This window comes from Phyllobates terribilis, unplaced genomic scaffold (genome assembly GCF_046119375.1).
Source record: "Phyllobates terribilis strain yellow unplaced genomic scaffold, ASM4611937v1 Scaffold_4__5_contigs__length_816908805, whole genome shotgun sequence".
In the NCBI taxonomy this organism is placed as follows: Eukaryota; Metazoa; Chordata; class Amphibia; order Anura; family Dendrobatidae; genus Phyllobates; species Phyllobates terribilis.
In genome coordinates this window covers 354,788,975-354,816,349 of record NW_027362764.1, presented here as the reverse complement: position 1 = coordinate 354,816,349, position 27,375 = coordinate 354,788,975, and the positions used below count along the sequence as shown (strand labels likewise).

The following is a 27,375-nucleotide window of genomic DNA, read 5'->3' as shown; positions in this document are numbered from 1 at the left end:
CTCTGAATACTAGAAACCTAGAATAAAGTTTTGAGTTGAAAAACTGTTTGATTTCAGTTTGTAATAACCTGCTAATGCTTATAATTTCAAAAATGACCATTTTTTGTTCTTTATTAAAATGAAAAGGTTGAAAACTCTGCTGTGCATAATAATTTGGAACATGCATTTTGAGTGCAGTTTGAGTTTTTTATTTTTTTAAAAATATACTGTTATCATAGGCAGTTTGTACAAAAACCTTTCAATTGTACTCTAATAGTTATTTGACTGGAAAATTACAATGACTGCAATTCATATAGGTAATTTGGGAAAATTTGAGAAAATATTATTTGCATAATAATTTGGAACACAGTGTATAAACTACCTATTGAATCCGTTTTACGCCCGGGTGGGGAGCATTTTTATTGGTACATTACCCGCACAATTTTTTTTAAGACACTGTCAACAAACGCCGGCCATATGGTGACGGGCGGTGCATATGTTGACGTTGTAGTACATTACTTCAATAAAATGGCGTCGAAGTCAGTGCGTGCGCATACCGCACTATTCGGTGCTATTTTATTTAAGAAACTGCATATGCCAATTTGCAGACACAGTGTCTTAAAAAAAAAAGGTGAAGGATAGAGCGGTATGCTCTATCTATATTAAGGTATTGTACTACAAAATTAAAGTGAACCTGTCACCAGAAATAACGCTATTAACCTGCAGATATGCCTTTAATCTGCAGGTTTACAGTGTTATTATGCCTGCCTAGCGCCTGAATGCAGCCGAATGCAGCATGGAGAACTCTATTCTCCCTGCTAGCATTCGGCTTCACTCATGGAGGCAGGAGCCCCCGGTACTGACTGACTGACACTGGCTCTACATTGCGGCCGGCTGTCTGTCAGGCCCGAGGGCACGGTTAAAGAAGCCGCTATGTATTCCCAGAGCAATGACTGAATCAGCGCCGCCCCCGACCGCATGACTGAAACCAAATGCTTCCCCATCCTGGTATACGCTCCCCATACAGTGGGTACGGAAAGTATTCAGACCTCTTTAAATTTTTCACTCTTTGTTTCATTGCAGCCATTTAGTAAATTCTAAAAAGTTCATTTTTTTTCTCACTAAAGTACACTCTGCACCCCATCTTCACTGAAAGAAAACAGAAATGTAGAAATTTTTGCAAATTTATTAAAAAAGAAAAACTGAAATATCACATGGTCACACTTTGCTCAATATTGAGTAGAAGCACCCTTTTGAGCTAGTACGGCCATGAGTCTTCTTGGGAATGATGCAACAAGTTTTTCACACCTGGATTTGGGGATCCTCTGCCATTCTTCCTTGCAGATCCTCTCCAGTTCCGTCAGGTTGGATGGTGAACATTGGTGGACAGCCATTTTGAGGTTTCTCCAGAGATGCTCAATTGGGCTTAGGTCAGGGCTCTGGCTTGGCCAGTCAAGAATGGTCACAGAGTTGTTCTGAAGCCACTCCTTTGTTATTTTAGCTGTGTGCTTAGGGTCATTGTCTTGTTGGAAGGTGAACCTTTGGCCAAGTCTGAGGTCCAGAGAACTCTGGAAGAGGTTTTCATCCAGGATATCTCTTAGCCACATTCATGTTTCCTTCAATTGTAACCAGTCGTTCTGTCCCTGCAGCTGAAAACACCCCCACAGCATGATGCGGCCACCACCATGTTTCACTGTTGGCATAGTATTGGGCAGGTGTTGAGCAGTGCCTGGTTTTCTCCACACATACCGCTTAGAATTATCACCAAAAAGTTCTATCTTCGTCTCATCAGACCAGAGAATCTTATTTCTCATAGTTTGGGAGTCCTTAGTGTGTTTTTGTGCAAACTCTATGCCGGCTTTCATATGTCTTGCACTGAGGCCATAAGGGCCCGACTGGTGGAGGGCTGCAGTGATAGTTGACTTTGCGGAACTTTCTCCCATCTCCCTACTGCATCCCTGGAGCTCAGCCACAGTGATCTTGGGGTTATTTTTTACCTCTCTCACCAAGGCTCTTCTCCCACGATTGCTCAGTTTGACTGGACGGCCAGGTCTAAGAAGACTTCTGGTGGTCCCAAACTTCTTCCATTTAAAGATTATGGAGGCCACTGTGCTCTTAGGAACCTAGAATAATGCAGAAATTCTTTTGTAATCTTGGCCAGATCTGTGCCGTGCCACAATTCTGTCTCTGAGCTCCTTGGGCAGTTCCTTTGAGCTCATGATTCTCATTTGGTCTGACATGCACTGTGAGCTGAGAGGTCTTATATAGTCACGTGTGTGCCTTTCCAAATCAAGTCCTGTCAGTTTAATTAAACACAGCTGGACTCCAATGAAGGAGGAGAACCATCTCAAGGAGGATCAAAAGGAAATGGACAGAATGTGACTTAAATGAGTGTCTGAGCAAAGGGTCTGAATACTTATGACCATGTGATATTTCAGTTTTTCTTTTTTAATAAATTTGCAAATTTGCAATTTGTTTTCTTTCAGTCAAGATGGGGTGCAAAGTGTACTTTAATGAGAATAAAAATGAACTTTTTAGAATTTACCAAATGGTTGCAATGAAACAAAGAGTGAAAAAATTAAAGGGGTCTGAATATTTTCCGTACCCACTGTATGTTCTCGCATCCTGAAATACATGCTCCCCCATCCAGGTCCCCTATCCTGGAATTTGCTCCCCCAATCTGGTATATGCTCCCCCAACCTGGTCCCACATCCTGGTATATGCGCCCCCATCCTGGTCCCCCATCCTATAATATGCTTCTCCATTCTGATATATGCTCCCCCATGCTGGTCCTAGATACTGGTATATGCTCCCCCATCCTGGTCTCCTATCCTGCTTGCGCTGCTGTTCCATCCAAAAAAAAAAAATAACACTCCTACTTCCCTTTCCCCTGCAGCCCGTTGCCTGCGTTATTTAAATAAAATAAACTGTCATATCTGACGCTACTCTGTTGAAGACACTGTGCAAATTTGACTTCAACAAAATGGCGCCGGAGATTGCGCTATGCGCTGACATTGACTTCATTGCCACACTCCTCCTATAGCCTTTCTGGAGATTGAGAAATGTCCTCATGGCGCCGGACATACCGCAATGTGATACCGGTAAGTGGTCATTGCCTACTTATACCACGATCTGGGGCGCCACACTCCTCCTCCTGGTCTGGATGAGTTCTTCTGTCTTCAGCCACACTGCGTAGTCTATAGAAGCTTCGGACAGGAAGACATATCTCCGATTATATTATAGATAATCTATTCGCCACAACACAACTTATTGTCATTCATATAAATCAAAGTGCCTATGTGAGTATAATGTTTCTAAAGCATTGGCATGCTGGAAAAGATAAGTTGTAACATCTATAGCTTGATAAGAATATTAGGATAGTAATAAAACATCCATACAAACCACTGATATACAACCCACAATATGGACCCGATGTGGCTTCCTAAGGGGTAAAGTGCTAGTGCTTTGTGGAGATCTGGTATAAATATGAAATGTCCCATGTTTAAATAATTAAAGGGAACCTGTCATGTCCTATCTACTATCTACACTCTCCCCAATGCTTTGCTAGTGATGCAATGTGCATCACTAGCAAGCTTTTTTCATTAAAATTGGTGGTATTATAATGATTCTATAACATTTTATATACTTTGTCCTACCTGCTTGTTTTCAGTCATAGGGGTGTGATCCTGCTATTCAGTCAGGGGCGAGTGCCGCATTCACTCACAGTTGGCGCCGCATTCACTCACTGTTGGCGCCGCCCACATATTTGAATATTGCGCTCAGCAAGCACTGATATTATAGGAGCGCATGCACAGTTTTAAATGTCCGGCTTCAGGTTCCCGCGCGTGCAGTGAGGCTGTGTGGTTACCAGCGCAGTGACCAGCAGGACATTGCACATGCGCAGTGACGCTACACACCTATGACTGAAAACGAGCGGGTAGGACAAAGTATATAAAATCATTATACTACCACCCATTTTAATGAAGAAAGCTTGTTAGTGATGCACACTGCATCACTAACAAAGCAAAGGGGGCAGTGTAGATAGTAGCTAGGACATGACAGGTTCCCTTTGTAAGGCAGCGCTAGTCATCATAATGGGGGATACTCGCTGCACTGGGTCAATTAATGCACACCAGCAATGTCTTTCCGGCATTTCACAATGCTGCAGTTTATTGCACTTCATAAACCACAGTTCACACATATAATGTCCACGAGCCCAAGTGGCAGACAGGCCCACTTGGCCCAGGTTACAGCCTTCAGCAAGGTAATACTTTAGCAATGTCCATACCAGTGTCCACATAACAAAGTGTATTACCTTTGCCGGGTTTTAGCTGCTGCAGTCCATTTAATCCGCAACCACTGTGGCTTTAAGGCTTTCCCAGGTGGGGGTCTCTAGCCGTCGTCCCATCTAAGGCTACTGGAATGTTTCACTCACACACATCCAGTCTGCGCCTTTCCGGACTCTTCACCAAGCCGCTGCCTTCAAAAGCCACTGGCATCTACACAAGATCCAGCCTCGACCTTTCAGGCTGCCAGGCTTCACTGTATCACGGTGTCCCACACACATGGGGAACAGGCCTCACGCCCAACACACCGAACACACCTGTCTCCCATCAAGCAGCGTTTATATATCCATCCCGTGCACACACACACACACACACAGACAGGACCTTGCTGATGTCACAGTCATTTGATCAGACAGACATTCTGTGCGCGCAGGACCAGTGCTATGTTACAGTCATGTGACCAGTCACCTGAGGGGGAAGGTACATGGTCAGGTAAAACACATCCTGGACCATTACCGTAATGCCAGCGAGTCGCTGCATTACACCTTTAAATAGTAAATACCAAGTGAAAAGGCAGAGACCAGAAACAAGAATATACCTAAGGACGTCCGTGTCACGGTGGTCAGCACAACTGGAAGTGACGCGAATGTACAGTACAGACCAAAAGTTTGGACACACCTTCTCATTTAAAGATTTTTCTGTATTTTCATGACTATGAAAATTGTACATTCACACTGAAGGCATCAAAACTATGAATTAACACATGTGGAATTATATACTTAACAAAAAAGTGTGAAACAACTGAAAATATGTCTTATATTCTAGGTTCTTCAAAGTAGCCACCTTTTGCTTTGATGACTGCTTTGCACACTCTTGGCATTCTCTTGATGAGCTTCAAGAGGTAGTCACCGGAAATGGTTTTCACTTCACAGGTGTGCCCTGTCAGGATTAATAAGTGGGATTTCTTGCCTTATAAATGGGGTTGGGACCATCAGTTGTGTTGTGCAGAAGTCTGGTGGATACACAGCTGATAGTCCTACTGAATAGACTGTTAGCTGCTTTTTTTTTTCCATAATACAAATTCTAAGTAAAGAAAAACTAGTGGCCATCATTACTTTAAGAAATGAAGGTCAGTCAGTGCGAAAAATTGGGAAAACTTTGAAAGTGTCCCCAAGTGCAGTTGCAAAAACCATCAAGCACTACAAAGAAACTGGCTCACATGAGGACCGCCCCAGAAAAGGAAGACTAAGAGTCACCTCTGCTTCTCAGGATAAGTTTATCCGAGTCACCAGCCTCAGAAATCGCAGGTTAACAGCAGCTCAGATTAGAGACCAGGTCAATGGCACACAGAGTTCTAGCAGCAGACACATCTCTACAACAACTGTTAAGAGGAGACTTTGTGCAGCAGGCCTTCATGGTAAAATAGCTGCTATGAAACCACTGCTAAGGACAGGCAACAAGCAGGAGGGACTTGTTTGGGCTAAAGAACACAAGGAATGGACATTAGACCAGTGGAAATCTGTGCTTTGGTCTGATGAGTCCAAATTTGAGATATCTGGTTCCAACTACCGTGTCTTTGTGCGACGCAGAAAAGGTGAACGGATGGTCTCTACATGCCTGGTTCCCACCGTGAAGCATGGAGGAGGAGGTGTGATGGTGTGGGGGTGCTTTGCTGGTGACACTGTTGAGGATTTATTCAAAATTGAAGGCATACTGAACCAGCAAGGCTCCCACAGCATCTTGCAGCGGCATGCTATTCCATCCGGTTTGTGTTTAGTTGGACCATCATTTATTTTTCAACAGGACAATGACCCCAAACACACCTCCAGGCTGTGTAAGGGCTATTTGACCAAGAGGGAGAGTGATGGGGTGCTACGCCAGATGACCTGGCCTCCACAGTCACCAGACCTGAACCCAATCGAGATGGTTTGGGGTGAGCTGAACCGCAGAGTGAAGGCAAAAGGGCCAACAAGTGCTAAGCATCTCTGGGAACTCCTTCAAGATTGTTGGAAGACCATTTCCGGTGACTACCTCTTGAAGCTCATCAAGAGAATGCCAAGAGTGTGCAAAGCAGCCATCAAAGCAAAAGGTGGCTACTTTGAAGAACCTAGAATATAAGACATATTTTCAGTTGTTTCACACTTTTTTGTAAAGTATATAATTCCACATGTGTTAATTCATAGTTTCGATGCCTTCAGTGTGAATGTACAATTTTCATAGTCATGAAAATACAGAAAAATCTTAAAATGAGAAGGTGTGTCCAAACTTTTGGTCTGTACTGTATGTGTATCATGCGACCGGATCAGCACTGCTATGTATAGAAAAAAATCACGATTTCCTATGAATGCCAGCTAAACGCTGGCTGTCACAGGAGAATTGTTGTGGCAAGCATGGAGATCTTCAGCAGACCCCCGGCTGTCATGGCAATCCATCGGCAACCCACAATCACATCACTGGCGCACCAATGTGCGCGTGGAATGCTGTCAGCGCATGTTAAACGCGGAGTTCTTCTGCACCTGCGGCTGTTAGAGGCAGATGGTGGCTGATTAAATCAGTCAACATCAGTTAGGAAAGATGAAGGCTCGGCGTGTGAGCCTGCATCAAAGTCAGGGACATGACACATAAGGTAAATGTACGTCATATGTCATGAATTGTTAAATAAGTAGAATGAGAGTCATTTCTGTCTCCTTCACGTCATGATTATTAGTGAAAATGGGAGTACCCATCTCAAAATAATAGATTATCTCTGTAGGTACTCTAGGACATCACAAATCTGCTACTGAGACTAAAGGTCTCCCCAATGTCGAGTCTCAACCTTCTCCCAAAAACCACTTTGTTCTTACCTTTTCTTTGGGCAACCATGGCAGAAAATACACAGCGATCACATGTAAACCCAGCCTCAGATTGTGCAGGGTAACTGCCCGTTATGGGAACACCTACAGTGCCTTGAAAAGGTATTCATACCCCGTGAATTTTCATACATTTTTTTCAAATTACACCCACAAACTTAAATGAATTTTATGTGATATACCAAAGTAGCGAATATGGAAAGTGACAAGGAAATTATGCATGGTTTTCTAATTATTTAAAAAAATCTAAATCTAATAATTGTGATATGCATTTGTATTCAGCTCCCCTGAGTCGATACTTTGTAGGACTACCTGTTGCTGAAACTGCTACTGCAAGTCTTTTGGGGTATGTCTCTACCAGCTTTGCTCATCTAGCGGTTAACATTTTTGCACATTCTTCTTTGCACACTAGCTGTAGCTCAGTGGGATTGGATGGGGAGCGTCTGTGAACAGCGATTTTTAAGTCTTGCCATAGACTCTCAATGGGATTTAGGTCTGGACTTTGAATGGGCCATTCGAACACATGAATATGCTTTGATCGAAACCATTCCATTGTAGATCTGGCAGAATGTTTAGGGTTGTTATCCTGATGGAAGGTGAACCTATGCCCATGTCTCAAGCATTTTGCAGCCTCTAACAGGTTTTCCTCCAGGACTGCTCTGCATTTGGTTTCATCCATTTTCCCATCAACTCTAGCCAACTTCCCTGTCCCCCCTGAAGAAAAGCAATCCCAACAACATGATGCTGCTACCATCATGTGTGACGGTAGGGATGGTGTTTTCAGGGTGATGTGCAGTGTTCATTTTCTGCCACATATAGCATTTAGCTCAAACAGTTCTTCTGACTAGAGCACCTTCTTCCAAATGCTCCCTCTCTCCTACATGGCTTTTTGCAAACTGAAAACGGGACTTCCTGTGGCTTCCTTTCAAAAATAGCTTACTTCTTGGTACTCTTCCATAAAGGCCAGATTTGTCAAGCATACAACTAATGGCTGTCCTGTGGACAGATTCTCCCACCTGAGCTGTGGATCTCTGCAGCTCCTCCAGATTGACCATGGGTTTCTTGGCTGCCTCCATAATTAGTGCTCTATTCGCTTGGAATGTCAGTTCAGATGGACAGCTATGTCTTGGTAGGTTTGCAGTTGTGCCACACTCTTTCCATTTTCGGATAATGGACTGAATCCAGACAACAAACCAAACTACCGCGCTATGTAATGGGTATGTGCAATAGGGCTTGCACTCTATGCACAAAGGTGGAAAACACCAAGATAGGACATAAATGTTACACTCAAATAGCTGTGCAAATATAGTCTGGTTTGTTGTCTGGATTCATTCTGTTTGTGGGCTAGGACACACACAGAGCCCTTCTTCTACCTGCAGCTCCCCTCCCCCTTTTTAGTGTGAAGAGCCAATGTGTTTCTGTATTCCTTGGATAATGGATTGAACTGTGACCTGTGAGACATTCAGAGCTTGGATTACATTTTTATAACCTAACCATGTTTCTCTCTTTTCCACAACTTTATCCCTGACCAGTTTGGTGTGTTCTTAGGTTTTCATGATGCTGTTTGACCTCTAATGTTCTCAAACAAACCTCTGAGGCCTTTACAGAACAGCTGTAATTATACTGAGAATACAATACACATAGGTGGACTCAATTTACTAATCATGTGACTTCAGGAGACAATTGGTCACTCAGAATTTTATTTAGGAGTATCAGACTACAATGGGGTGAATAAAAATGTCACAATGTCATGTGTCACTTCCTTTACACCTCACAAATACTTGCTACTTTGTGTTGGTGTATCACATAAAACCTCAATAAAATACATTTAAGAGTGTGGGCGTAACGTTAAAAATGTCAAAATTGCATGGGGTATGAATACTTTTTCAAGGCACTGTAGTTGTCAACATATAAACTTCTAACAGGAATAACAAAGGAACATTACAATGCAGAGTTATAAAAAAAAAAGTATCATAATATGGGTAATTCAATTCTCATTTTTATCAGGAGAGTCAATAGGTCCCCTTTAAAATAACTAGAAAAAAAACAGCAAATTAGCAACTGTAAAGTGTAGACTTTGAAAAAGTAGATTAAATGAACTAAATGCAAAATGAAGGATGTCTATTTCTTAGTGCTTAAAGAATGGCTGTGACAGCATATCACAGCAGAGATTGATTTCTTCTTCACTGCTCCCTCCTTCTTACCCATGTGTCATTTCGTTTTTATTTCCTTAATTGCTGTTTCACTCGGCAATAAAGACGGCTGATCAATTGGGTTAATACAGAAGATTGCTGGTAGGCACAGTACCATTGATTCAACAGCAGGAGTATAGCCCTACCTTCCCCAGGTTCTTGGTTCCCTCTTCAACATTCACAGCAGCAGTGTTGACATGGTCTTCAATGCTGTCAATCTTCTCCTGCTGAGTCTGGATGCAAAGGAATTATGAGTGAGATTTCCTGCTGTGAAGCAGCAGAAAGCCAATACACACTATTTAATTTTTGTAGTCAGGGACCCTGCAGCCGCTTTCATCTGGTGCCCTGTGTAGCTCTACAGCTGTTAATGGCAGTTCACTAATAGCACCTGATAAACAGTGCTAGAAGGGGAAAGAAACTAAAGATTTAACTATTAGTCATCTGTCCTTGAAGGTAGCTCTTCCTTCAATAATTCTACTGAACTACTTGTAGATTTAAAGCTATCATTGGTCTTGAAAAATAGGTGATCTTAAGACATGAACGCAAAATCAGCAATTATTAATATGGTCATTTTATCAGTTTGCTTTTGTTGGTGTCATTGATGTCACAGAATTTATTTCTTCCCTGCATAAAAATATACAGACTTTTTATGCAGTTAAGGAATAAAATCACCTTTTATCATTGCAAAAACCTTTATGGCATCCTAATATGTGATTACACATTATGATATACCGTATTTGAACTATTCATGTTATATATAAATGGTTTATATTGTGTATATCAGCTATTAGTGGGGGCAGATTAGCACTCCAATTTTTGCCAATTTATGCAATAACTAACAGCATGGACTACACCGCAAATTCATTTATAGCAGACAGGCAGTGTGTACCCCATATCATATGATGTCAGGATCCAGCCTCACAGCCCCAACAATATAAATCATGGAAAAGAAACTACAGTACTGCTGAGGATAAAAATATAAAAAGTCCCTTCTTTATTCCATCAATTAAAAGGCAGAAATATTTAGACTCATAGCAAGCTTGAAAAAGACGACTTTGGTTTCTTTTCCATAATTTGTGCATTATATTTTAGTATACGGCAGGCATCCGGGAGGTCCTTCTCCCTTTCTCTAAACTTCAACCACTTTGCTCAAACATGTAAAGTGGCCTGTGCCTCACCAGCAGTCAACATTTATGCCAAAAAGAGGAATAATAGTGACAACTACAACACTAGCCACAAAGTCCCTTGTGCCATAGGACAGCCACAAAGCCCCCAGTTCCTGCCACTTTTCTCTAACTTAGACAACAAATCACTTACATTTTCCACTCTGTCCATTCTGCCGCTAGAAGGCAGTTACTAGTGCACTCCAGAATGTCTTCCCAAATGACATGAGATCGCCATTTTGAGTCAGAAACAACTTGTTCTGGACAGCATGATTGTCCATCGGAAACATGGGCACCTGGGAGGCTATATACACTGCTCAAAAAAATAAAGGGAACACTCAAATAACACATCCTAGATCTGAATGAATGAAATATTCTCATTGAATACTTTGTTCTGTACAAAGTTGAATGTGCTGACAACAAAATCACACAAAAATCATAAATGGAAATCAAATTTATTAACCAATGGAGGCCTGGATTTGGAGTCACCCCCAAAATTAAAGTGGAAAAACACACTACAGGCTGATCCAACTTTGATGCAATGTCCTTAAAACAAGTCAAAATGAGGCTCAGTATTGTGTGTGGCCTCCACGTGCCTGTATGACCTCCCTACAACGCCTGGGCATGCTCCTGATGAGGTTGCGGATGGTCTCCTGTGGGATTTCCTCCCAGACGTGGACTAAAGCATCCGCCAACTCCTGGGCAGTCTGTGGTGCAACTGTTGGTGGATGGAGCGAGACATGATGTCCCAGATGTGCTCAATCGGATTCAGGTCTGGAGAAAGGGCGGGCCAGTCCATAGCTTCAATGCCTTCATCTTGCAGGAACTGCTGACACACTCCAGCTACATGAGGTCTGGCATTGTCCTGCATTAGGAGGAACCCAGGGCCATCCGCACCAGCATATGGTCTCACAATGGGTCTGAGGATCTCATCTTGGTATATCATGGCAGTCAGGCTACCTCTGACGAGCACATGGAGGGCTGTGCGGCCCTCCAAAGAAATGCCACCCCACACCATTACTGACCCACTGCCAAACCGGTCATGCTGAAGGATGTTGCAGACAGCATATCGCTCTCCACGGCGTCTCCAGACTCTGTCACGTCTGTCACATGTGCTCAGTGTGAACCTGCTTTCATCTGTGAAGAGAACAGGGCACCAGTGGCGAATTTGCCAATCCTGGAGTTCTGTGGCAAATGGCAAGCGTCCTGCACGGTGTTGGGCTGTGAGCACAACCCCCATCTAGGGACATCGGGCCCTGATACCACCCTAATGGAGTCGGTTTCTAACCGTTTGTGCAGACACATGCACATTTGTGGCCTGCTGGAGGTCATTTTGCAGGGCTCTGGCAGTGCTCCTCCTGTTCCTCCTTGCACAAAGGCGGAGGTAGCGGTCCTGCTGCTGGGTTGTTGCCCTCCTATGGCCCCCTCCACATCTCCTGGTGTACTGGCCTGTCTCCTGGTAGCGCCTCCAGCCTCTGGACACTACGCTGACAGACACAGCAAACCTTCTTGTCACAGCTCGCATTGATGTGCCATCCTGGATGAGCTGCACTACCTGAGCAACTTCTGTGGGTTGTAGTGTCCGTCTCATACTACCATGAGTGGAAAGCACAACCAACATTCAAAAGTGACCAAAACGCCAGAAAGCATTGGTACTGAGATGTGGTCTGTGGTCCCCACCTGCAGAACCACTCCTTTATTGAGGGTGTCTTGATAATTTCCAATAATTTCCATCTATTGTCTATTCCATTTTCACAACAGCATGTGAAATTGATTGTCAATCAGTGTTGCTTCCTAAGTGGACAGTTTGATTTCACAGAAGTTTAATTTACTTGCAGTTATATTCTGTTGTTTAAGTGTTCCCTTTATTTTTTGAGTAGTGTATATGTCACAATATAGTGCATCTCACGCCTCTTAATGAATTGGGTGCATCTGAAAAGTAGTGTGTGCCTTGCCACATATCTTACTCCAGAGACTGGAATAACATTTTTGACATAAGGTATGCCACAGCTTGTGTCTTCACGCCCATTTTAGCATTGCTGGGCAAAACTGGTGTTCAAAACGATTTACGAGAGAATTCTGGTGTAATAACTTTGATGAATTGGAGCCTGTGTCTCCACCAGTCCTACTTTCAATATCAACCAGAAAGTTAGTGAAGCAAATTTACTTCTGTGATCGACACCTATCTGATTCTTGATATTCTGCTGCCATGTTAATGTCTAGAACATTGTAAATGCCTTTCCTTAATACAGTGATTATTACAATTATTTAAGCATAACCATTATTTTATTATATTTTTATTTTAAAGCAATAGTACACATGGAAAGAAACAACTTTGTAATACTGTGTATCTTAACCAAGAAATCTGTTTCTTTCTCCTCCTGGAGAGATCTTTCATTCTCAATTACTCTCTATTCACGGGTAAAATCTGTCTTCAGTGTATACGGATTTTCTCATTACTGAGATATGAAATGACAGTTGTTACTTATAAGATTCTATGGACAGAAGAGGGCGACTAGGGGAAGGAGCTAGAAACACAAACATTCTGTTGCAAGTTCTTCTGAAATGACACTTTTTAACTGTAATTTCAGGAGAACTTACAGCAGAATGTCTCTGTCTGCCTGTAGCTACTCCGTCCTTCTCCCTCCTCCATAGAATCTTAAGAGTACTAACTCCCATCTATCTCAGTAATGTAAAAGGCTGTATTTACCGAAGACAGGTTTTACTCGTAAAGTGAGAGCAAAAGATCAATCCAGGAGGAAAAGAAGGATTTCTCTGATATTACAAAGTTGTTTATTTTCATGTATACTAATGATTCATGAAATAAAAATTAAAACAATGATTACTTGTAACATACCTGGCGGCGTCCTTGCATGGTGGTCCATCTCCCACTGTGCAAGAGCGCGCACTTGATCTCCAGTCCAGAATGTCTCTCTGGCTTCCCTCCATGCTGTCTGTTTGTGTCTGTTTCTGCTGCTTAAGGGCGGCGCCCGATCACTTCCTGCTTTTTGTACCTGCTGTGGGCACACCCCTTGTGCGTCCTCAGCCTATTGCTGTCTGTCACCTGGTATATAGCTCAGCTGCTCCAATCAATTCCTGCCTGAGCATAGTGTTTTCATTCAGTGTGTGCTTGCACTCTGAAGGTGCCAGGTCCCGTTCTGTGTTCTCTTGTCTGCCTATCCTGGAGGCTGTATTTCCAGGCCTGTCTGAACACGCTCCTAGCCTGTTCCTCCCGCCTTCTAGGGGCTGATTACCTAGACCCGCTCCTGTATCTTGTCTGTCCTGTCTGAACAAGCTCCTAGCCTGTTCCTCCCGCCTTCTAGGGGCTGATTACCTAGACCCGCACCTGTATCTTGTCTGTCCTGTCTGAACACGCTTCTTGCCTGTTTGTCCCGCCTCTCTGGGGGCAGTATTCCCAGACCCGCTCCTGTATCCCGCTGCAGTGTCGGTCTCCTCCGTACACTCAGTTCCAGTCTGAACTCTCTCCTATCCTTTACCTGTTTTGCCTCTATGTCCGTTCCCTTCCTTTTTCTGCAGAGTCTGAACTCATACCTAACTCCTGCTTGTTGTCTCTGTACTCCCGTTTGTGAGTTTGTGGTCCACTCGCTACTTCACTGCAAGTACCCTGTGGGTATCTGGCTCTGCCTTTCTCTTCCTGTCTGTTCCGTGTGAACAGAGCCCTGTCCCCCCTGCTCCGACTCCTTTGCTCACCGCTCCGGCGGTTCTAGCCTGCTCTGGCTCCTTTGCTCACCGCTCCGGCGGTTCTAGCCTGCTCTGGCTCCTTTGCTCACCGCTCCGGCGGTTCTAGCCTGCTCTGACTCCTTTGCTCGCTGCTCCGGCAGCCTTGCTCCGCTCTGACCCTTTTGCTCACTGCTCCGGCAGCCTTGCTCCGCTCTTATCCTTTTGCTCACTGCTCCGGCAGTCTTGCTCCGCTCTTATCCTTTTGCTCACTGCTCCGGCAGTCTTGCTCCACTCTTGCTCACCGCTCCAGGCGGCCTCGTCCTGCTTTACTCTTGCTCACTGCTCCGGCAGTCTCGCTCAGCTCTGACCCTTTGCTCACTGCTCCTGGCGGCCTTGTCCTGCTCTACTCTTGCTCACCGCTCCAGGCGGCCTCGTCCTGCCCTGCTCTCGCTCACCTCTCTGGGCGGCCTCACTCTGCTGTGTTTGTCCGCCACATCTGTGGTTCTGTTCCTGAGTCCCAATGTGTACTGGGTCCTATCCCGCCAGTGTCCCTACCTGCTAGTGCCTCCCTGTCTGCACTCTAGCTGTGCTTGCCTGTACCCCTCTGCCTGTATTGTTCCTGAGTTCCAGTGTGTACTGGGTCCTATCCCGCCTGTGTTCCTACCTGCTAGTGCCTCCCTGTCTGCACTCTAGCTGTGCTTGCCTGTACCCCCCTGCCTGCATACCCGCCTGCCTGCATCCCAGTCGAGCCAGCCTATACCCACCAGTCTGTGTGCCAGCCTACCAGTCTGTTCCTGTATTCCCCTGTGTGGGTCAACAGCCGTGTCCGGGGTCTGTCCTGGAGTAGCACCTGGTCCCTCTGCTCGGTTCCTCCTTGGTGCACTGGCGTCGTATGCCGTCGTGCGACCCTGGTCGGATCGGGTGAATACCTAGTTACGCCCCTCCAGGCATTCACTCTCCGGCACGGTCCAGTGGAATCACTACAATCACATGCACACGCCGCTCAGCCCGGGCGTGTGCATTACATTACTCTTTAATATTCCACAATTTTTTCATGTTCACCTTAACTTTTAACAAAGAAGCAGGGATTTCCATGCTAATTCTGTAATGTCTTTATTGTCTGTACAAGCCCCTCCCCTAAAATTATAAAGTGCTGCGGAATATGTTGGCGCTATAAAAATAAAAATTATTATTATTATTAATAGGAACTTCCTATTGCGGTAGGAAAAGGATGTCAAATCTAGTAGTGCAAAGAAGAAAGTCGGGCAGAATCAAAGCAATGATCAACATTAACTAGAAAAACCTTATATTTTAGGATTCAAAGACCAGTAACAAGAAAAAACAATAACTAAGAGCGTTAAAAATGTAATCATGAAGTATACCTTTGTATCAATTGCCCAAATCTCAGATTTATTGCGCATTATGCTTGCTTATATAGCGCCAACATATTATGCAGCACTTTTAAGACAATGTCTTCACAGTTCCAACTGGGGCTCACAACCTATTTCCAATCAGTATGTATGTAGAGTGTAGGAGGAATATACAAACTCTTTGCAGATGTTGTCCTTGGTGAGATTTGAGCCTAGGACTCTAGTGCTACAAAGCAACAGTGCTAACCACTGAGCCACTGTGCACAGTTCAAATATATTATAAACTAAAAGAAGTACTTACATGTACCATTTGGGAAAATTCATTTATAATTTCATTCAAGTCCAATAAATCCTAGTAGAGTGAACAAGAATTATTAATATTATATCCAAAAACATTCAAAATACAAATAAAAATTTGATTTGTGAGATGGTGATCAAGGCTAATTTATAAGTGCTCACAGCGCTACAAGGAAAAACTTTGTTTGATTTGACCATAAACCTAATACTTATCAAACATGCCTCTCCCGGGCTAATTTGTAGGCTTTTAGCCCACGGAGAGGAGAGTTTTATTAGACCCTAGACGTAGTAATTATCAAAGAACAATATGTGTTTAAAGGGGTATTCCCATCACCAAGATCCTATCCCAATAGTAGTAGGGATAATAATATGTACTGATGTACTGAGTGGTTCAGATGATTTATACACAACAAACTCCACTTCATTGTGGAAAATAAATTATACTTAGCTTATAACAGAAGCTTACTTTAAAAGGTGTTTAGCAGTTGCAGTAACAACTCAGGTATTTTATCAAATTGGGCCAAATGTCCTTCCATCATAGTAGAATTCAAGTATTTGAAATGTCATAAGTTGGTTGAGTGGGGCTCACCCATACACTCCTCATCATTGAAATTGCAAAACCAAGAAGAAAAGTTGTGGAATTTTGGAAATCACAGGAAGAAAAAATTGAAAAATAATTTTTGAAACACCTTGATTTATTCAGTATTGAGTATGAGCACCATGTGCAGAAATAAATGTACTTACACCACTTGGCATGATATCAATGAGGTTATTAACCGTTGTCTGAGGAATAATAATAATAAAAAAAAAAAACACAACAAAAGGACTGGCGCCCTATATAAGCCTTATCTTTGTGCCAGTCTAATACTAGACCACCCCCTTTATAGTTTGGTAGATGTGTGAGAGGTTATTTCATCAGTATTTTGCACCTATGTAGCCTCCGCCTTCATCCTGGTGGGGCTATTACATTCTGTTAGTGCATTAACTTTCTGACCTGTGTTGGTAAATACGTCTGCCTTCTTTCTTCTATGTTTCTGGATTTTTTTGTGTGCCCTTTCATTTTAGTGTAGGGACTCGCAAGACAATGAGGACGCTTGATGTGGGTATTGCATATTTTGGCCAAAATAATCAACCAATACTTCATGCATATTTGTTTTACTGCACTTTTTTTTATTTTTAAACAGGATGCAGCCAAGCCCATCCACGTAGGACTTGTAAACTGGGGTGCCTGTCCCTGTGGGGTGCACTTAACCCCATTCTGACGTGGGGCGTAATAATACGTACCTGCGCCCTGGGCCTTATTGACCAATAACGTATTATTATGCCCCGGCAATTGCGCCCGCATATAGGCTATGCGGGCGCGATCGCCACCAGGTGTCAGCTGATTCTAACAGCTTACACCTGGTACTATGTACCAGAAGCAGTCCCACACTGCTCCCGGCATATTAACCCCCAAAATTCTGTGATCTAAATCGATCGCAGCATTTCCGGGGCAAACAGAGGCTAGAGCGCCCCTGTTACCTTGAATCGGAGACTCTGCGCTTTCAGCACGGGGTCCCGATCGTTGGCATGGTGACCCGATGCTATGCAAGCGATCTGCCTGCAAAAAAATAAAATCTCATAGTGGGACAAAGTGCAAAAGTTAAAGAAAGTGTCAGAAAGTGAAAAAAAAAGTTAAAATATTAAAATAAATGAAAAAATAATCCAAAAATATAAAAATATACTGTACCCATAAATAAATATTATTATTATAAAAAAAAGTACACATATTTGGTATTGCCGCGTCCAGAACAACCTGACCTATAAAACTGTACCACTAGTTAACCCCTTTAGTGAACACGGTAAAAAAAAAAAAAAAAAACAATGCAAAAAAAGATTCATCATCATACCGCCAATCAAAAAATGGAATAAAACGCGATCAAAAAGACGAATGGAAATAAAAATGGAACCGCTGAACAGCAAAAAATTAAACTGCTATTCAGCTCCATCAGCCGAAAAATAAAAAAAGTTATAGCTCTCAGAATAAAGCGATGCAAAAAAATTATTTTTTCTATAAAATAGTTTTTATTGTCTAAAAGCACCAAAAAAATAAAAAACGATATAAATGTAGTATTGCCATAAACATACTGACCCAAAGAATAAAGCTGCCTTATCAATTTTACCACATGCGGAACAGCATAAAAAAAAAAAAAAAGACAAATTCCTGAATTGTTGGTTTTTGTTTATTCTACCTCACAAATATTGGAATAGAAAGCGATCAAAAAATTTAATTTGCTTGAAAATGGTACCAATAAAAATGTCAACTTGTCCTGCAAAAAACAAGCCCTTACAAGACTCTGTCGGCCGAAATATGGAAAAATGATTGCAAACACAAGTAAAAAAATAAGCTTCTTTTATTGTGTGACAGATGCCAAATTTAAAAACCCGATATGAATCTGATATCGCTGCAATCTAACCGACCCGAAGAATAAAGTTGTCTAATCACTTATACCGCACGAGGAATGGCGTAAAAAAAAAAAAACTCTAGGGTTAGGTTGTACTAGGGTTAGGGTTGTGTTAAGGTTAGGGTTAGGGTTGGGATTAATTTTCAAAAGTAAAAAAAAAAAAAGATGATGATATGGCGACTAGTATTGAGTGCAAGTGCTCGCTACTTGAGTTTGATTGGGTATGCACCAAATATCACGGGTGCTCGAGTGACCTGTTCGAGTCTCCACCCCATATGTTTTGCGGCAGTTATACAGCCAAAAACACCTAGCGGGGTTCGCGTGCCATGCATGAGCGATCCCCACATGTTTTTTTTTGGGTGTCTAACAACCGTGAAACAAGCGAGACGGGGACTCCAGCATGCCACTCAAGCACCCGCGATACATGGTACACACCTGAGTACCTGATGCAAACTCAAGTAGCGAGCACTTGCACTCAAGACAAATGACAACTTATTCAATATGATAACCTGATGTTATTAAATTCTGTATCGTACCTCAGGGCTCAAAATGTTCACCTTACCCCATGATAAAATCCTTGAGGGGTCTAGTTTCCAAAATGGGGTCACTTGTGGGGGATTTCCACTGTTTAGGCGCATTAAGGGCTCTCAAAAAGGGGCATGGCGTCCGCTCTCAATTCCAGACAATTTTACGTTCAAAAAGTCACACAGTGCTCCTTCCCTGCTAAACCATGCCGTGCACCCAAACAGTGTTTTTTCCCCACATATGGGGTATTGGCGTACTCAGGAGAAATTGCACAACAGTTTTTGGGGTCCATTTTCTTCTCTTACCCTTGCAAAAATAAAAAATTGGGCCTAACGGATCATTTTTGTGGATTTTTCAATTCTCAAGGCTCTACGTTATAAACTTCTGTGAAGCACCCTGCGTGTTCAGGGTGCTCACCACACATCTAGAAAAGTTCTTTGAGGGGTCTAGTTTCCAAAATGGGGTCAGTTGTGAGTGGTTTCCACTGTTTAGGAACATCAGGGACTCTCCAAACATGACATGGCATCCGCTAATTATTCAAGCAAATTTTACATTCAAAAAGTCAAATGGCGCTCCTTCCCTTTCGAACCCTGTTGTGTGCCCAAACAGTGGTTTTCCCCCAGATATAGGGTATCAGCTTACTCAGGAGAAATTGCACAACAAATGTTATGGTGCAATTTCTCCTGTTACCCTTATGAAAATGCAAAATTGGGGGCTGAAAAACATTTTTGTGGGAAAAATATGAAAATTTCATTTTTACGGCTTAATGTTATAAACTTCTGTGAAGCACATGGGGGTTCAAGGTTCTCACCACAAATCTAGATAAGTTCCCTGGGGGATCTAGTTTCCAAAATGGTGTCACTTGTGGGGGGTTTCCATTGTTTAGGCACATCAGGGGCTCTCCAAACGCAACATGGCGCCAGCTAATTATTCAAGTAAATTTTACATTCAAAAAGTCAAATGGCGCTCCTTCCCTGTCCTGCCCAAACAGTGGTTTTCTCTCACATATGGGGTATCGATGTGCTCAGGAGAAATTGCACAACAAATTTTGGGGTCCATTTTTTCCTGTTACCCTTGCAAAAATAAAAAAAAATGGGTCTATAGTAACATTTTTGTGAAAAAAAAGTTAAATTTTCATTGTTTTCTTCCACAATCCAAAAATTCCTGTGAAGCACCTGAACGGTTAATACACTTCTTGAATGTGGTTTTCAGCACCTTGAGGGGGGCAGTTTTTAGAATGGTGTCACTTTTGGGTATTTTCTGTCATAAAGGCCCCTCAAAGTCACTTCAAATGTGATGTGGTCCCTAGAAAAATGGTTTTGTAAATTTTGTTGGAAAAATGAGAAATCACTGGTCAACTTTTAACCTTTATAACTTCCTAACCAAAAAAAATTGTCGTTCCAAAATTGTACTGATGTAAAGTAGACAAGTGGCAAATGTTATTTACTAATTATTTTGTGTGACATATCTCTCTGATTTAACGACTTTAAAATTCAAAGTTTGAATATTGCTAAATTTTCAAAATTTTCACCAAATTTCTGTTTTTTTCTCAAAGTATTGCAAGCCATATTGAAGAAATTTTATCACCATCTTGAAGTACAATATGTCACGAAAAAACAATCTCAGAATCAGGGGGATTTGTTGAAGCGTTGCAGAGTTATTACCTCATAAAGTTACAGTGGTCAGAATTGTAAAAATTGGCCTCCGTCATTAAAGTGCAAACCACCTTCGGGGGTAAAGGGGTTAAATAGTGCTGGGCAGCCTGCCTAGTATAAAAGTATGGGTGTCACTAATATGCTATAAGCCAGACACTGAACTACATTTGTGTGACAAGCTTTATCCGTGTGCATTGCTAATACTAGGTGACCATTTCCCCCCCATCAATTGATAGGTATGTGGAGTGGTTGTTTCATCATTATTTTGCACCTGTGTTGCCTCCGCCTTTATCATGGGTGGCTGCTGCACTTGGCAACATAAATAATCAAGATCCGCTTCTGGCAATATCCGGCTACCATTACATCCAAGACAGAATGACACACATTGCTGAACAGGATAGACCTCCATTCCAGCCTCCATTGCCATTTTGTTCTTCATGATTTTAGCATTTAAGAGCGGGTGGCGTGAGATCAATAAAGCACTGGTAGCAGGACATCTGACTCACAGCCCAATGTCGTGCAAATGCCTTCTGATGATTTGTATAGACACCGTTTGATGTTTTAGACTTGGTATGTGATGTCTAATTTCACATGCAGTACAGAAAGGATCAATAATGGGACCAATGGAACGGCCATCTTCCAAAGTGTCCCAGGAGCCACTGTCAACATGACAACTACAGACAGCATGTGGCTTGTGTTACTGTGACTCCCCTGCGTGGATTAATCGTATTACAATAGTCTGCTGCGTCTCTTGACTTATCTCCCAACACATCTGGGATGTCATTGGTCGGCAATTGCAAAAGGGATTGTTAGCAGTGCATCATTAGTATGTCCATGTGCATTCAGCATAGCAGAACACTCCTCACACAACCATTAATAACCTGATTGATAACATGATAAGGCATGTAAGAGCATGTCTTTTTGTGAGTGGAGCTCATATGATGATACTGAATAAGTTGAGATGATATGCAAATTAGTAAAAAAATAGAAGTACATTTTTCACATCATTAACATGTCTATTTATCCTGTGATTTCCATAATAGCAAGACATTTCATTCTTGGTGATTTCATTGTTGAGAAGTGATTTTGTCCTAGAAACAGGAAAAACCTATAACACATTCTGAAATGTACCTTTTCCAAAGTATTCCACGATTCCAAGGCATTTGGGTCTTGAATTTCAATAAACTTTGCATCAATTTTAATTTCTGAATTACTCTCACAAGGCAGCACTAAAACAGGATTTTAAATTAAGTTAATTACAAAATTTAATTGTGAAGGTACACACTACTAAATATGGAGAAAATTGGAAAAGTCATGGATAAAATTAAAAGGGTGTGCCAATTATACCAGTTATCATCTATCAATACAATGTGGGATAGATTATTAATCACTTATGGCTCCAACAATTCAGAGAATTATTAATACACCGCTGGTCTGCTGGAAATTACAGTCAGCAGTCCCATAGACAATGAATGAAGGTGGCAAGATTGAACAAAGTCTTCTTCATTCAGACATGGCTATGCACATCCCCATGTGGCAGGTGTCCCAAGCGAGCCAAGGTAGGCCAGAAACCTCTAGTGAAGCAGAAAGGTAGATCTTCTCAGGATTCCAGGGGGTCTAGTAGAGAATAAGTTATCCCTTATCTTTTGATTGATAGTCAATGCTGTAAAAAGCAATGGTCAACCAGCGCAGATAAAGCTGGAAACAGGTGGAACATCCGCAAACTGCATTCTGCTGTATACAAGCTAACACGAAGGGCAACCAGCATAAAGTGGGACAGAAACAGGCGGGGCATACTCATAACCTGCTGTCTTCTATATTCTTTGTATCAAAAAATATCTTCATTTAATTACATATACAATTATATTATGGTGCCTTGGATGGTTTTCCCATTCCAAAACCTTGTGACATATCACTAAAATATGTCAACATGCTCTGATTTGTGAGAGCCTGGCTGACAAAATCCTCTCCCACCTTGACCCTAGAATTACAGCTAGAAAAATCACTTAAAGAGAACCTGTCACGTCCTATCTACTATGTACACTGCCCCCATAGCGTTGTTAGTGATGCAATGTGCATCACTAACAAGCTGTTTTCATGAAAATCGGTGGTAATATAATGATGTTATAACATTTTATATACTTTGTCCTACCTGCTCGTATTCAGTCATAGGGGTGTGATTCTCAGATTCAGTCATGGGCGGTCGCTGCATTCAATTAGTGCTGGCGCCGCCCATGACACCTGAATACTGCTCCTGGCAAGCACTAGGTTTGAGGGGCGCATGCGCATTTGCACATGTGGCTGTGTGATTGCCAGTTTCAGTGCGCATGCGCGCTCACCTGTGGCTCCTGGCACGTGCGCGGCCAATGTATCGTGCGGTGCCGCTGCAGTGTCACTGTGCATGCGGTGACCGCAAGATACATTGACCGCGCACGTGCCGGGAGCCACAGGTGAGAAATGTCATGAGCGGGGCCAGCACTAACTGAACGCGGCGACCGCCCATGACTGAATCTGAGAATCACACCCCTATGACTGAATATGAGTAGGTAAGACAAAGCATATAAAACGTTATAGCATCATTATACTACCACCAATTTGCATCACTAACAATGCTATGGGGGCAGTGTACATAGCAACTAGGATGTGACAGGTTCCCTTTAAACTTGGGTAGCAACTGGAAGAAATACTTTATACGCCATCAAATATTTTAGCCTCAATAGACGCCTTGTACAGAGCATTCATTACTAGAGATGAGCGAATATTTCAATATTTGGTTCAGATTACTATCGTCGAATTTGCAATATTCGCCTATTTATTCGTCAAATATTCGCTGAACATTGCCGGACGCCATAGGATTCAATGGGGGGCAAAAACAAACGCATACACAACACCTTCAAACGGGCTCAAAAGCTGCCAAAACACATCAAATTAGGGGCAGATACCAGGAAAGTGCGATCAATTGACCCAGAGTACAAGTAGTATAATTATTAATATTTATTTTTACAGCGCCATTTATTTCATGGCTCTTAAAAGGGGTCACCGACTGATACAAGAGGAGAGAGGACCCTGACCGCGAGGGCGCACAAACAATCTACAAGGGATGGGTGAGGATACAGCAGGTGAGGGTACAGCTGGTCGTGCAGCGGTATGGTGGAGCAAAGGTTACGCAGATTGTACGCTTGTCAGAAGAAGTGGGTCTCCAGATTCCTTTTGAAGGTTTCCACGGTAGGCGAGAGTCTGATGTGTTCGGGTACAGAGTTACACAGTAGGGAAGATGCACAAGACAAATCTGCTGAGAGCCTAAATGAAAGCAAGCTTCCAGGAGCACACAACTGAGCAGATTAACTCCTGCACTGCTAAAATAATCCTGCACCGATTAATATGAAGGTGAAGGGCTACTAATGAGTGAAGGACTGGGAGGAATCAGACGCTGCGGTCTTCTGGCTCCTCTCTGTCATGGTAAACCCGTGACACCTTGCAAGCTTCAACACAATGTTCACAAGGTAGACAGCAGCGGTGGTTGGTCTCCTAGACAATAAGCTAACGCCTTAATGATGATAGAGGCCACCATCACCTTAGCTCGCTGGTACTGTGGGAATGAGCTGGTCTCCAGCCAGTCAGGAATATTTCCAGTGAATTATGGCACTCCATGGTATTAGCAGTGCACCCAGTACCAGAAGCGAAGCCATCCACAATTTCCTTCTCAGGAATTTTATTAGGTAGACTGAGTGGCTGCCCAAATATTAGTTACTCACAAAGGAGCTGAAGAAGACACTGAGTGGCAGTAGGTGCAAATTTCTCCAGCATGTTAGATATCAGAGAGAGATCAGAGAGGGCAGCACGGTGGCTCAGTGGTTAGCACTGCTGCTTTGCAGTGCTGGGGTCCTGGGTTCAAATCCCACCAAGGACAACATCTGCAAGGAGTTTTATGTTCTCCCCGTGTTTGCGTGGGTTTCCCCTGGGTTCTCCGGCTTCCTCCTCAGTAAAAAAAACATTCATAGAGTGACAGACTTTTATTAGCCAGATCTGCAATGCATTTTAAGAAATAACGTGCATACACGGTTTAGGCCACTGAAGGTCATCATTACGCAAAACTCATACAGCTTTCCCACAGACTGAAAGAGTGGTATCAGAACTTTCAAGACAGCCAAGACTTCCCTGTCCTCACCAAGAGGACCACTGTCCATGTTCTCCTCCACATCTTTCTCCTCATTGTCACTCAATCCACGTTGAGGTGAGATGAGGCTGGGCTGTGTAGCATCACCCTGTATAGTTCCTTGCTCCGCCAGCAATTCCTCCTCTTTAATTGTGAGCAGCGAGCGTTTCAGTAGACAGAGAAGCGGGATGCTGATGCTAATTATCATCATCATCGCATACCATCTTGGCGGAGTCGTCAAAGTTTTGGAGGACGGCACAGATGTCAGACATCCATGCCCACTCATCAGCTCTTATGTGCGGAGGCTGACGTGAATTCCAACGGGCGTGTTGAAGCTGGTACTCAAAAACTGCCCTCTGCTGCTCACAAATTCTTCCCAACATCTGCAACGTTGATTTCCAATGAGTAGCAACATCGCTGTTGAGGTCAGCATTTTATCGCAGTGAGATTGTCAGAATAATGCATGTTGATTGCGCATGTGAAGGTTCATGCATGTAGTAGTCAAATTATTGCACTTTTTCCCTCTACTGAGTTTTTTCTTGCACAGTTGGCAGATAACGTGAGTTGGCTCATCCCTTGAAGTTTCAAAAAAGGCCTAGGCTTTGTAACCCTTGCTGCCCCTGCAAGCTGCAGAGTCATGACAGATGCTGGTCACTGCAACAGTTGTGGGTAAGGATGCAGTGCCCTTCACGGTTGCATCACTCCGTGTCTGCACCATAGGATGCGTCTTTTTCCTCCTCCACCTCCTCAGATGAGCAACGCAGCTGCATGCCTCTGGGTTCACACTAAGTGGGATACACAACCTCATCATCATCCATCATGTTATCCGATTCCTCGACCTGAGAGTGACCCTTCTCTTTTTGCCCTGACAGCACAGTACAGTCCGCATGAGCCTCAGGTATCTGAGTCTCATCAGGATCACCTCCCTCCCCAGTGGTTCCCTCCCCGACCTGAGAGTCACCCTCCTCCTCTTCTTGCCCTAACAGCACAGCACAGTACAGTCCGCGTGACTGTACTTCTGTTTGTGAGTTTTGTGTCCACTCGCTACTTCATTGCAAGTACCTTGTGTGTATCTGGTTCTGCTTGTTCTGTTTCCCTGCCTCCGTATCTACCTCCTGTGTTCTACCTATCTTCCTGTGTTTCCCAGTCTGTTCCATGTGAACAGAGCCCTGTCCTGTCTGCCTGCACCTTCTGCTCTGTTCTGCCTCGCTTGTCCACTGCACCTGCGGTTTCGCTTTGCTCTGCTTGTCCACCGAGCCTGAGGTTTCGCTTTGCTCTGCTTGTCCACTGCGCCTGCGGTTTCGCTCTGCTCTGCTTGTCCACCGCGCCTGCGGTTTCGCTCTGCTCTGCTTGTCCACCGCGCCTGCGGTTTCGCTCTGCTCTGCTTGTCCATAGTGCCTGCGGTTTCGCTCTGCTCTGCTTGTCCACCGTGCCTGCGGTTTCGCTCTGCTCTGCTTGTCCACCGCGCCTGCGGTTTTGCTTTGCTCTGCTTGTCCACCGCGCCTGCAGTTTCGCTCTGCTCTGCTTGTCCACCGCGAGTGCGGTTTCGCTCTGTTTTGCTTGTCCACCGCGCCTGCGATTTTGCTCTGCTCTGCTTGTCCACCGCGACTGCGATTTCGCTCTACTCTGCTTGTCCACCGCGGCTCTGTTCCTGTATCCCAGTCTGTACTGGTCCCTATCCAGCCTGCGTTCCTGTCTGCCCGTACGTGCCTGTCTGCATACCAGCCGTGCCTGCCAGTACCCGCCTGCCTGCATACCAGCCGTGCCTGCCAGTACCCACCTGTCTGCATACCAGCCATGCCTGCCAGTACCCACCTGTCTGCATACCAGCTGGGTCTGCCCGTTCCTGCATTCCCCGGTGTGGGTCAACAGCTGTGACCGGGGTCTGACCAGGAGTGGCACCTGGTCCCTCTGCTCAGTTCCTCCCTGGTTCACGGAGTCGATTGAGCCGCCGTAGGACCTTGGTGATACTTAGTCACGGCTCTCCAGGCACTCCTCGGTTCATGGTCCAGTGGGACCACTAACCGTGCTCACGCCAGTCAGCCTGGGCGTGAGCGTAACACTTTATATACCAATTTTGAGTTTATCATGTCTGTTTACCGCTGTGTGGAGAACAATATCTGCACCAAAGAATTAAAAGATGAAATATAGCCTGCTTTATATACCACGGTAGAAAGTAAACCAATTCTATTTTATCATGTGTAACCCTGTGAAAACAATAACTGCACCAAAGAAATAATTTCAATAGAGTATAACTGTTATAATGGGGATCGCCATCTCGTCCACTGCAGCCAACCCAGCAGATGAAGACACAATCAGGAGTGTTCACATTTAAAAAAATGAGGGCCCAAGACCACAATTTCCATGGCCAACAGATTGGAGATGGTGGAGTTCAACCTCTTACCTTTGTCATGTGTAGAAGGAAACAATCTTTTACGTGACCACAACTGCGGGACCGAGGGCTGGCAGCAATGCTGAGAGAGGGCGGAGTATGGTGAACCAGATAAACTGCTGGACCGTGAGTGAGGTGCAGGCGGAGATGTTACGGTGGATTGAAAAACATGAGGTGTGCTCGATGAAACAAACACAGCAGGCATGTCCGCTTCCGTTACAGCTGATAGGCTCTCACTCAGTCTGACTGGAGCGGGTAAAGAACCGAAGGTCAGAGACCTGCGTGACAATACTTGGCATGGTAACAGAGGGCGAGGAAGAAGAAGCAGATGTGGTTGATTGGGCGGCTGATGGTTGTTGAGGTCTGTTGGTCCACATTTTATCGCA

The 27,375-nt window shown here is 43.7% G+C and overlaps 1 protein-coding gene across 4 annotated transcripts in view; it reads right to left on the bottom strand.

Moving 5' to 3' along the window:
* STX17 (syntaxin 17) overlaps nt 1–27,375 on the bottom strand; it is a 324,080-nt gene that overhangs the window by 73,652 nt on the left and 223,053 nt on the right. For all 4 annotated transcript variants that reach the window (XM_073678415.1, XM_073678417.1, XM_073678413.1 and 1 more), the window contains 3 exons: nt 21,573–21,670; nt 15,822–15,872; nt 9,453–9,539 (listed from right to left, as the gene is read on the bottom strand). In XM_073678415.1, coding sequence (XP_073534516.1) covers nt 9,453–9,539; nt 15,822–15,872; nt 21,573–21,670 — 236 coding nt within the window. The remainder of the gene's footprint in view (nt 1–9,452; nt 9,540–15,821; nt 15,873–21,572; nt 21,671–27,375) is intronic.